The sequence below is a fragment of the Anomaloglossus baeobatrachus genome, chromosome 2, assembly GCF_048569485.1.
Source record: "Anomaloglossus baeobatrachus isolate aAnoBae1 chromosome 2, aAnoBae1.hap1, whole genome shotgun sequence".
Taxonomy (NCBI): Eukaryota; Metazoa; Chordata; class Amphibia; order Anura; family Aromobatidae; genus Anomaloglossus; species Anomaloglossus baeobatrachus.
The window spans coordinates 426,366,622-426,378,587 of record NC_134354.1 but is presented as its reverse complement, the minus strand read 5'-3'; the positions used below and the strand labels follow the sequence as shown (position 1 = coordinate 426,378,587).

Here is an 11,966-nt window from a genome sequence, read left to right as displayed (position 1 = left end):
ACATAGAGGGAGAGGGACCCGTAGAAAGTGTAGACACTCCATTAGAGAAAAGTGAGAGCCCAGAGTTAAGGAGGTTAACTCGTACAAACGTTGGTCAACCTCCACGGAGGTACATTGAAGAGAATTGAAAAATGTTACAGTACCAGTAGTTGCGATGCCTTAAAATTGTTAGGTATCGGTGCTTTCATTTGTTATTTTTCATAGTTTGTTATTTTTCATATAGAAAATGTTAGTAAATAAGTGCCTAATCAACCAGTTTTAAATTTAAAAGAGTGAAAGTTACCAGATTTGCAGGTAAATTGTTGAAAAGTGTACAACCGGTACATAGACTTCGTTTAGGTTTTATACATAAGTAAAAATGGACCACGGTCACAGGACTGGCATGACCAACACAAACTTGTGCTTTGTATAATAGTTGCCCCTCCTGTGCCAAACAGAGTCATCTAGAAGACAACACCCGGGACCTTAACCCAGTCACGGACCCACCATAGGTTTCCAGGGGAAACAGGTTGTTTGGGTGGCGGGTTGTTGGGAACCGAAACGTTGGGACTGGACTGTTGCAGGAAGGGGCTGCAACGGAGTAGGTTGAGCCTCCGTTACCATAGAAACCGGTAGCATCCCACGGTTGGGCGACTAACTCTTAATAATTTTAGTAGCGTTTAAATATGCCTCCCCTGTGAGGGATGGAACCTGTTAATAAAAATGCATAATGTTAAAATGTTCCTTTTTCCTTTTACAGTTAAAAAGCAAAAATTTACCTCTGGTGTCCTATAGCTCGGGGACGAGCTACGTTTAACCAAGGGGGAATGTGATGCCCTAGCCCAGTGTTTCTCAACTCCAGTCCTCAAGACCCACCAACAGATCATGTTTTCAGGTTTTCCTCAATGTTAGACAGGGAATAATTCCATCACCTGTGCAACATTAAGGAAATTCTGAAAACCTGATTGAGGAAAACCTGAAAACATGATCTGTTGGTGGGTCTGGAGGACTGGAGTTGAGAAACACTGCCCTAGCCTATCAGGTTGTAACAGGGTATTGAGCAACCTGCCCTTCTGCACAGTATCCACTCCTCCTTGGTTACGGAACCTGGTCCTTTGGTGTTGCTAACAGCTTAGCCAGTCAAAAGCCTAGGAACACTTTACACCGAACCCACCAGACATACCATTGGGGGGGCTGAAGGGAATAGGGCCACCCATATGGGGGTTGGTAGGGGAAAGTGACAGAGAAGGGAAACAGGAGTGAAAGGAGGAGGAGGTGGAAAGTGACTCTCTGTGAGGGAGAGGTCACCGGTCTGGAGCAGGGCTCCTGGAGTTTACTAGGTGGCAGACGTTAGTCTGGGCCTGGTCGGAGTTGGAACCCCGGTCACAGGGGATCACGTCAAGGGGCACGGTCTGACGAGGAGGGCAGCTGGCGGCCTTGAGCCATCACTGAGCAGGGGCCAGGGCACGACAATGTACGTGGATCCTAGGCCGGGAAGTAGCTTCACACGACCCGGTAATTTACCCGACGGGGGTGAAGATTTCAAGATTCATCCTCAACCCGCTCCAAAATCGGAGTACTAGTGCACCGATGGGATAGGACTTTCCCAAATACAGTCCAAAGAAATCCTACGCGTGAACCCTAAGAGCAAGCTCACTCCGTTAGCCATATGGGTGAGCGGGACCCGAAAAGTTTCAAGCTTGAGGGTCCAACTAGTGAGAAGGTGCCACGGAAAAGGCCACAGGCTAACAGCAACACCAAGGGCACGGATCCCAGCGTGCTTCCTCCAGGCTGCAGTGGTGCTCAGAACTCTGGTTTACAAGCTGTCGGTGTTATTATTCCTGGACTGAGTGAGTACGCTGAAAAGCCCCCCCCTTTTCCTCTACCCAACTGCACCCCAATCACCAACAACTCCCAACGGGCCCCGGGGCACAAACCCCTCCTACCCACGGAGGGGTTAAACATCCTGCTGCTACTCCATCGCCACCGGGCTCCCCCAACAGCAGCGGTGGTCTCCTACATTACTACACAATGTGGGTGGCGTCACGAACTTTCTAATCCCCTGTACATACTCCCCCTCTTCTTTTAATTCAAGTGGCCGCGCAAACCCCCCGGATCCGGAGACCCCTCGAGCCACCGCGGCTCCAGATCCGAGTGGCTCGGCCGCTGACGCGGGGGGGGCGGTACACAAGTGTGAAAGCGCCCTTATCCCGCAGGATGGGGGCACATGTCAGGATGGTGGCTGCACCACAATGGGGGCACATACCAGCATTGGGCCCATATCACAGCATCAGCATATTTTTACTTAACTTTACACTGTTCTTGGCCTTCTTTCATTACAAGCCAAGGACATCATTAAACATTAGACTCATCTATTAAAACTGTTTCTTCTGTTGCTTGTCATTTTAAAACTAATAAACAATTATAAGAATACTAAATTAAACCTAACCCATCCAGTCCATTAATTACCTTATTATTCAATCTGCTAACCTACATACACATTCTAGACTACCCGATACGTTAGAATCGGGCCACCTTCTAGTGTATATATATATATATATATATATATATATATATATATACTAGCTGTACTACCCAGCTTTGCCCGGGTTAATAACTGCTGTTAACAAAATAGAATGTATTAACAAAAATGTATTCTGCACACAAAAAACACAAAACAAATAGATATAAATGTAATTTTAAATAGTTTATTTAAATTGGCCAAGTAATGTGAAGTAATCTTCTACTCCTTATTCGAGAGCCTTTTGATAGACGACATTCTTAGTTCTTCCTTCAAGTGCAAAGACGAACAGATTTTTAGCTGTTCCAACTCTTGAACAGGCCACATAAAGTTGACCATAAGAAAAGCATGGAGATTGTAAATCAATTCCAACTACTTTCAAATACTGTCCCTGAGCTTTGTTGATGGACATAGCAAATGCCAGTCGAACAGGAAACTGGAGGTGTTTAAAATCAAAAGGCAAATCAGATGGAATAAGAGGAATTGTTGGAATGAAAACATCTTCTCTTGTGGCACATCCTGTCAAAATAGTTGCCTCAATTACATGTGGAAACAGGTTCTTAATCAAGAGTCTTGTTCTATTACATAGCTTTGGTGGATCCAAATTTCTCAATAGCAGAATAGGTGCTCCAGGTTTTAGAAAGAGGTTGTGAGGAGGAAGTACTTGTGGCTCCAAGGAATTGAGGAACTCAGTTGGATAAAATAATGCTTGACCAGGGTCTATTATTGTATCCACTGACTTGTAGGTTGTGCACACACCTGGAAGGAGATTTAGAATTTGAAGATTGATCTTGTTGACGCTGTCATTTTTGGGAGCTAAAATAGCTCTTTCACACAGCCAGCCAGATTTTTTGAAGTGGAGTTGGATGTTTGGAAAAGCCTTTGCTTTCAACTCCTCAATGGAAGTCACAATGCAACAAAAGTTGCTTGGGTAGGTGATCTGTCCAGTGGTTGAGTTTACGGGTGCTTTGCCATCTCCAATAGTCAACAGCTGGCTTGAAAACAGTCCAGCAGAAACATCACCTGTCATGTATACCCTCATGTTTGTTTTCGGTGACATTTTCTTTACTTTTCTCCAAAGGTATGATGCTTTGAGACAGGCATTGAGTTCGTCTGCAGGGGTTGATCTTGGAATAACAGGTAATGTTTGGCGGAAGTCACCTGCCAAAACAACAACTACTCCTCCCATGATATATTTGTTGCTACGCAGGTCTTGCAGCAGTCTGTCCACTGCTTCCAGAGCCTTTTTGTGTGACATGGTGCATTTATCCCAAATGATGGCACTGCATTTTTGAAGCAATTTGGCCAGTCCTGATCCCTTGGCAATATTACACACAGGGCTGTCACTGTGAGACAGGTTAAGTGGTAGTTTGAATGTCGAATGTGCTGTCCTGCCACCTTTTAAAAGCGTAGCAGCAATTCCGGAAGATGCCACTGCAAATGCAATCTTATTTTGTTGCCGAAATTTTGTCAGGAGCAAGTTGATTACAAATGTCTTTCCTGTTCCTCCTGGAGTATTAAGGAAGACAATCCCACCTTTGTTGGTTTCACTTAAACTTAAAATGTAGTTATAGGCGTCCCTTTGATCTTGTACCAATATTGGCTCGTTCTGAGACACAAATGCTGTCAGTTCATCAATATTGTTGTTTGTGTCTATGAAAATCTCGCTACACATTTGGATGCCTTCAGGATTTCGTATTGGAGCAGGCAAACCAAGCAACTGTAAGGCTTTTCCTGACATTGTTATGCACTGATCTTTAAGGAGCATTAAAGTTTCACTGAACATTTCCTCAGTGAAGTTGTTGAGTTGCTGAGGATTTTCCATTCTAATCTGCATGAGGATGTCCTCACTGACATCAGTTTTGTACTTTGTCCAAATCTCAAGAGGATTTGAAATGCTACAGGTTGTTAGAATAATAGCAAAGAGGTGTCTTAAGCCTGCTTTACACGTTGCAATTTCGCATACGATATCGTTTGCGATTTGCAACTCCCCCATCGTATGTGCAGCACGTTCATTTGTTGAACGTGCCGCACAAACGTTTAACCCCCGTCACACGTACTTACCCGTCCATACGACCTCGATGTGGGCAGCGAACGTCCACTTCCTGGAGTGGGAGGGACGTTCGGCGTCACATCAACATCACGCGGCAGCCGGCCAATAGAAGCGGAGGGGTGGAGATGAGCGGGACGTAAACATCCCGCCCACCTCCTTCCTTCCGCATTGTGGGCCGGGAGCCGCAGGACGTAGGTAAGATCTGTTCATCGTTCCCGGGGTTTCACACACTGCGATGTGCGCTACCCCGGGAACGTTGAACAATCTGACGTGCAATTCTAGAGAAAGGTACGATGTGTTTGCGATGAACGTTTTAACGTTCAATCGTAATCGCACGTACCTGTCACACACTGCAATGTAACTTAGGATGCCGGATGTGCGTCACTTACGACGTGACCCCGCCGACACATTGTAAGATATATTACAGCGTATAAAGCAGGCTTTAGTCTCTTTAGGGTTTGTGGGGCTGCTGCTTCACTGAGGATCATGTCCCAGTGTCCATCATTTTCCAGAAATACTTTTCTTTGCTAAGCTTCCCTGAATGTTTCTTCACACACATGTCCTCAGGTCAGAAAATGATGTAGGGCCTTTGACAACATGAACTAACATGCGCAGGTAAAAGCATTCTGCATTTGATGGATGAACAGTGTAGACACGACCAAGAGTATCAGTTGCTTTCACCCCTGGATAGCCTTCAATATCAAGCCCCCGTTTCCTCCGTTCCAGCGTTTTTCTGGAGGCATTCCAAGTGTAGTACTTTGGAAAATCACAGTAGAGAATTGTTTTTGCAAAAGGGTCTTGTTGACATAGCTCAAAAATGCCAAGAGGGTGGTCTTAGGTGGTGTTAGGAGCTGCTGCACGTTTGCTGGGTTAAAGTAAATTTTGTGTCCATTTTCCAAGTGCACACTCAGATGCACAACTGGTGGGTAGCGCTCATGAATGGAGAATCCTAGTATTCTCCAAACAGCTTCATTGCTGCTTATGTACCTGCCCATCTGGAATGCCTCCACTTCATCAATAAAAGGTCCATTTTTCTGGAGTTCAAAAACTGCTTGATCATTTCCTTTGTGGACATATTTGCAGATATACTTGATTGATTTCACAGAGTTGCAAGATTTGACATTTATGTGGGCCTGGAAGATTTTTGAGAGCAAAGGGTTGTAAGGCACTATCCACCTGTTGTCAATTTCTATCTCTTGGAGTGCTGATCCAACATACATTTTGAGCTTTGCTATGAAACCACCATCCCCTGGCTTTCTTCTTTGGTAGACTGGATATCCATCTTGTCCTGTTTGGGTTTCTTGGACCAGGGATCGTGGGTAATGCTTTGAACACCTGCCATCAATCATACAGGGAGAATTTTTTTTGAGACTCCCACACGGACCATGGATCATGTTTTTTGTGATGGTGTCAAACAGCAATGGGTCAATCTGAGGGTCTGGCAATTCGGCACTGATGATATTGTCAATTTCGGTAGGCTGTATTTTTTGTTTCAGCCAGATCAAGATGTGGGCGTGAGGAAGTCCTCTTTTTTGCCATTCAACTGAATACATCTAGCACTGCGTCTCACCATAAATATGTGATTTTGTGATGAGATTAAACATTTTTGAAAGTTTCTGTTTGAAAACCCGAGCAATAAGGTCATGGCGATTCACTGTTTTTTGGCCCGGCAACAGGTGCCCTCCAATTTCCTCCCAGGCAGAATTGCAAGTAAATGTGATGAAAAGATCTGGACGACCATACTTTCTCACATAAGTCATTGCATCCTGTGTGTACTCATGCATGTGTCGTGGGCTTCCAGTGACAGTTGATGGAAGAATAACCATTTTCCCCAACTCTTTTGGATCAGCATCATTTGCAACAGCATCTCTAAGGTAAATATATTCCTCTTCCCTTAGCTTCTTTTGATTTAGTCGGATATATAAAAGACGTTCACTCTCAATCTTTGCATATATGTCAACAATAAATTGGTGGAAGAGGTGTCTGCATTTCAAGATATGATTTTCCTCTGCAAATCTTGTCATGATCCTATATGCATAGAAGTCCATGGCAGACACTTTTTTTCCAGAAGGGTTGCCTGTTGTAGGATCTATCTGAGGTATTCCAAAGGGATAGCCATCCTGTCCCTGCCAAAAGATGATTGGATATTGCAGAGCATCATAGGACCTGTGAGTTTCTGCTACTCGTTGCAAACTATTGTTCCTTTTTTGAAGCACAATGTCACGGCTTTGAAAATCATTACCTGCAATCAAGATGGCTACCTCATCAAATGTGGGAACATTGAAACGTCGCTGATGTTCACCTTGTGGTGTTTTGTCAGCTCGAATGACAACCTTGTAATCGTCATTTGGCATGCATTCAAGTGCAATCTTGAAAAGTTGAACATATGGATTGTTGGAGTTAAGGAACTGCTGCAAAATAGTGACAATATCAAGGGGAGTGTTAGGAATTAATGAGCATCTCCGCTGAGTCTCTGCTTCTGCATTTCCCATGAAGAAGAGTTGAAGAAATTGAGGTTCTTCTCCTTGTAATGGAAACAGTTACCCAACTGAGTGTTAAACCTGTCCTTGAACTTTAAATGTCGGCATAAATCCTGTTGTAAATATTTGTTTTGTTGCACCAAATGATGTCATTTGGAAGCAGAGAGTTGTACTTCCTAATGTTGTCCAAGAAATGCTTTGATATTGTACTGGTACCTGTCATCAGAGACTTTAGGGGATCTGGTGGTGACAGGAGAGGTGGAAGTTTTATCTTGCCATTTGCACAGCATAAACTCGGCGGTTCATCTTTCCATTTCAGGGCACTGCAGTACATACAGGCCACACCCATTTTTCCTATCTGAACTTTAGGATGATCCTGATAGTTTATGTCTGACTGGTAACAAAAGGCAGAATGTTTCAAATCTCCAACCATTTCCTGTGCCCTGGTGGAAGAAATAGCAATTCTCTTAGTGGCAAGTCGATTTTCTCTCTGCTGAGATGACTCATTGGCTCTTGAGGAAGCAGCTCTTGTTTTCATATCTGCAAGCCTTGCTTCCCTCTCCTCAGAAAGTTAATTGGCTCTTGAGGAAGTAGCTCTTGTTTTCATGTCTGCAAGCCTTGCTTCCCTCTCCTCAGAAAGGCCATTGGCTCTTGAGGAAGCAGCTCTTGTTTTCATGTCTGCAAGCCTTGCTTCCCTCTCCTCAGACAGTTCATTGGCTCTTGAGGAAGAAGCTGCTGTTCTCATGTGTGTCAGCCTTGTTTCTCGGTCTTCACATGTTTCATTGGTCTGTAATGCAGCTTTTCTTTTCGCATCAGCTGATATTCGTGCCAAGGAACTCCTTTTCTTATGAGGCATTATTGTGGTAAAAATAGTCTGTAACTGACAGTTTCTATATCCTCTCACATAGAGGTAATGTGACTGACATCAGCCTTTCCAACAACACATCCTAATTGACATCCTATGACCTCACACAAGCTTTGTTATACTGAGAATGTCCTTTTTTGCCTATATTAACCAATCAGAACTCGGATTAATTAACTGTAGCAAAATAGAAGCTAAGCTGTGATTGGTTGCTATTGGCAGCCTGATAAATCTCCAGGCAACAGAAAGCCCTCCCCCCTGACAGTATATATTAGCTCACACATACACATGATAGACAGGTCATGTGACTCACAGCTGCCGTATATGGTACATTTGTTGTTCTTGTAGTTTTGCAGCTTTTTAATCAGATTTTTATTTTTGAAGGATAATACCAGACTTGTGTGTGTTTTAGGGCAATTATGTGTCGAGGTTGGTGTATGTGTGGTGAGATGTGTGCTGAGGGTGGTATATGTACCAGACTTGTGTGTGTTTTAGCTCGATTATGTGGCGAGGTTGGTGATTGTGTGGTGAGATGTGTGCTGAGGGTGGTATATGTGTTCAAGCACGTGGTAGTGTGTGGCGCATTTTGTGTGTGTGTTCATATCCCCGAGTGTGGTGAGTATCCCATGTCGGGGCCCCACCTTAGCAACTGTACGGTATATACTCTTTGGCGCCATCGCTCTCATTCTTTAAGTCCCCCTTGTTCACATCTGGCAGCTGTCAATTTGCCCCCAACACTTTTCGTTTCACTTTTTCCCCATTATGTAGATACGGGCAAAATTGATTGGTAAATTGGAACGCGCGGGGTTAAAATTTCGCCTCACAACATAGCCTATGACGCTCTCGGGGTCCAGACGTGTGAGTATGCAAAATTTTGTGGCTGTAGCTGCGACGGTACAGATGCCAATCCCGGACATACATACATACACACACACACATACATACACATGCCCGGGTTAATAACTGTTGTTAACAAAACAGAATGTATTAACATTCCCGGGATAGAATGTATAAATAGAATGTATTAACGCCCGGGATAGTAACTGTCTCTCTCTTTTCTTTCCCATTCTCTGTCTGTATCCCCCTCTGTATATATCTCTCTGTCTCTTTATCTCTTTGTCTGTCTGTCTGTCTCTTTCCCTGTCTGTATCTGTCTCTTTCTCCATCTGTCTCAATCTCTTTCCCTGTCTGTCTATCTATCTCTGTCACTTTCCCTCTGTCTCTTTCCCTGTGTCTGTCTCTTTGTCTGTCTCTTACCCTGTCTGTCTCTCTCCCTGTCTGTCTGTTTCCATGTGTCTGTCTGTATCTCTTTGTCTGTGTCTGTCTCTTTACCTGTCTGTGTCTGTCTCTTAACCTGTCTCTCTCTTTCCCTCTCTTTCCCCATCTGTCTCTTTCCCTGTCAGTCTGTCTCTTTGTCTGTCTGTCTCTTACCCTGTCTGTGTCTGTTTCTTACTCTGTCTGTGTCTGCCTCTTTCCCTGTCTGTGTCTGTCTTTTTCCCTGGCTGCATTGCAACACGCCAACATTCCATTTAAGGGCGTGGCTGCGCATTTTTCTGAAGTTCTGGCTGCACTGTGGCTCCCAGCTCCATTCGCTTTAATGGAGGCAGGTTTTTTGGTGAATAACTGTAAAGCGCGGGGTTAAAATTTCCCCTCAAAAACATAGCCTATGACGCTCTCGGGGTCCAGAAGTGTGAGTGTGCAAAATTTTGTGGCTGTAGCTGCGACGGTGCAGATGCCAATCCCGGACATACATACATACATACACACACACATTCAGCTTTATATATTATATATATATATATATATATATATATATATATATATACACACACACACACACACACACAGTATATATACATATATATATATATATATATATATATATATATATACAGTTAGGTCCAGAAATATTTGGACAGTGACACAATTTTTGCGAGTTGGGCTCTGCATGCCACCACATTGGATTTGAAATGAAACCTCTACAACAGAATTCAACTGCAGATTGTAACGTTTCATTTGAAGGTTTGAACAAAAATATCTGATAGAAATTGTAGGAATTGTACACATTTCTTTACAAACACTCCACATTTTAGGAGGTCAAAAGTAATTGGACAAATAAACCAAACCCAAACAAAATATTTTTATTTTCAATATTTTGTTGTGAATCCTTTGGAGGCAATCACTGCCTTAAGTCTGGAACCCATGGACATCACAGAACGCTGGGTTTCCTCCTTCTTAATGCTTTGCCAGGCCTTTACAGCCGCAGCCTTCAAGTCTTGCTTGTTTGTGGGTCTTTCCGTCTTAAGTCTGGATTTGAGCAAGTGAAATGCATGCTCAATTGGGTTAAGATCTGGTGATTGACTTGGCCATTGCAGAATGTTCCACTTTTTTGCACTCATGAACTCCTGGGTAGCTTTGGCTGTATGCTTGGGGTCATTGTCCATCTGTACTATGAAGCGCCGTCCGATCAACTTTGCGGCATTTGGCTGAATCTGGGCTGAAAGTATATCCCGGTACACTTCAGAATTCATCCGGCTACTCTTGTCTGCTGTTATGTCATCATTAAACACAAGTGACCCAGTGCCATTGAAAGCCATGCATGCCCATGCCATCACGTTGCCTCCACCATGTTTTTACAGAGGATGTGGTGTGCCTTGGATCATGTGCCGTTCCCTTTCTTCTCCAAACTTTTTTCTTCCCATCATTCTGGTACAGGTTGATCTTTGTCTCATCTGTCCATAGAATACTTTTCCAGAACTGAGCTGGCTTCATGAGGTGTTTTTCAGCAAATTTAACTCTGGCCTGTCTATTTTTGGAATTGATGAATGGTTTGCATCTAGATGTGAACCCTTTCTATTTACTTTCATGGAGTCTTCTCTTTACTGTTGACTTAGAGACAGATACACCTACTTCACTGAGAGTGTTCTGGACTTCAGTTGATGTTGTGAACGGGTTCTTCTTCACCAAAGAAAGTATGCGGCGATCATCCACCACTGTTGTCATCCGTGGACGCCCAGACCTTTTTGAGTTCCCAAGCTCACCAGTCAATTCCTTTTTTCTCAGAATGTACCCGACTGTTGATTTTGCTACTCCAAGCATGTCTGCTATCTCTCTGATGGATTTTTTCTTTTTTTTCAGCCTCAGGATGTTCTGCTTCACCTCAATTGAGAGTTCCTTAGACCGCATGTTGTCTGGTCACAGCAACAGCTTCCAAATGCAAAACCACACACCTGTAATCAACCCCAGACCTTTTAACTACTTCATTGATTACAGGTTAACGAGGGAGACGCCTTCAGAGTTAATTGCAGCCCTTAGAGTCCCTTGTCCAATTACTTTTGGTCCCTTGAAAAAGAGGAGGCTATGCATTACAGAGCTATGATTCCTAAACCCTTTCTCCGATTTGGATGTGAAAACTCTCATATTGCAGCTGGGAGTGTGCACTTTCAGCCCATATTATATATATAATTGTATTTCTGAATATGTTTTTGTAAACAGCTAAAATAACAAAACTTGTGTCACTGTCCAAATATTTCTGGCCCTGACTGTATACATATATATATATATATATATATATATATATAATGGTGGTCTAAAACAAAAATCAGTCTATACCTTTTTTAAACGAGGGAGCAATATATTAATCATTTTGATAATATTTATAACATGAATTTAAACATTGGATATACTTCTTTGTTTGTTACTAATTTTTTAATAAATTTGAATTCATATTGTGGCAGAGTAAATCATTTACTTTATACAGTTCAACAAATTTAAATTTTAATTTATTTTACAAAAATATGATAGATGAACAATTGAAAAAATAATATAAAATTAAAGCACCAAATATGGAATTTATATATATATATATATATATATATATATATATATATATATATATATATATATATATATATATATATTTTTTTTTTTTTTAAATTGTAATTAAACAATAAAATTGAGAACAACATTATCAAATTAACTTAACAGACTAATCATTTTAGAAACATCTAATTTAAGGCTTTTATACCAAGCCATGATGTTTGTCCTTGTTTTGAAACTTAAGATCCAAAT

General features: G+C 42.5%; 1 protein-coding gene across 1 annotated transcript; it reads right to left on the bottom strand.

The window, feature by feature from the left end:
* Nucleotides 1–2,729: 2,729 nt before the first annotated feature.
* On the bottom strand, nt 2,730–4,325 carry LOC142289815 (ATP-dependent DNA helicase PIF1-like). The gene has a single exon (XM_075333743.1). It carries the CDS (start codon nt 4,323–4,325, stop codon nt 2,730–2,732), a length of 1,596 nt encoding a protein of 531 aa, XP_075189858.1.
* Nucleotides 4,326–11,966: the final 7,641 nt, after the last annotated feature.

Bases quoted from the DNA above. Each gene is read 5' to 3' on its own strand.
- LOC142289815 (XM_075333743.1), bottom strand. From the start codon at position 4,325: ATGGAAAATCCTCAGCAACTCAACAACTTCACTGAGGAAATGTTCAGT.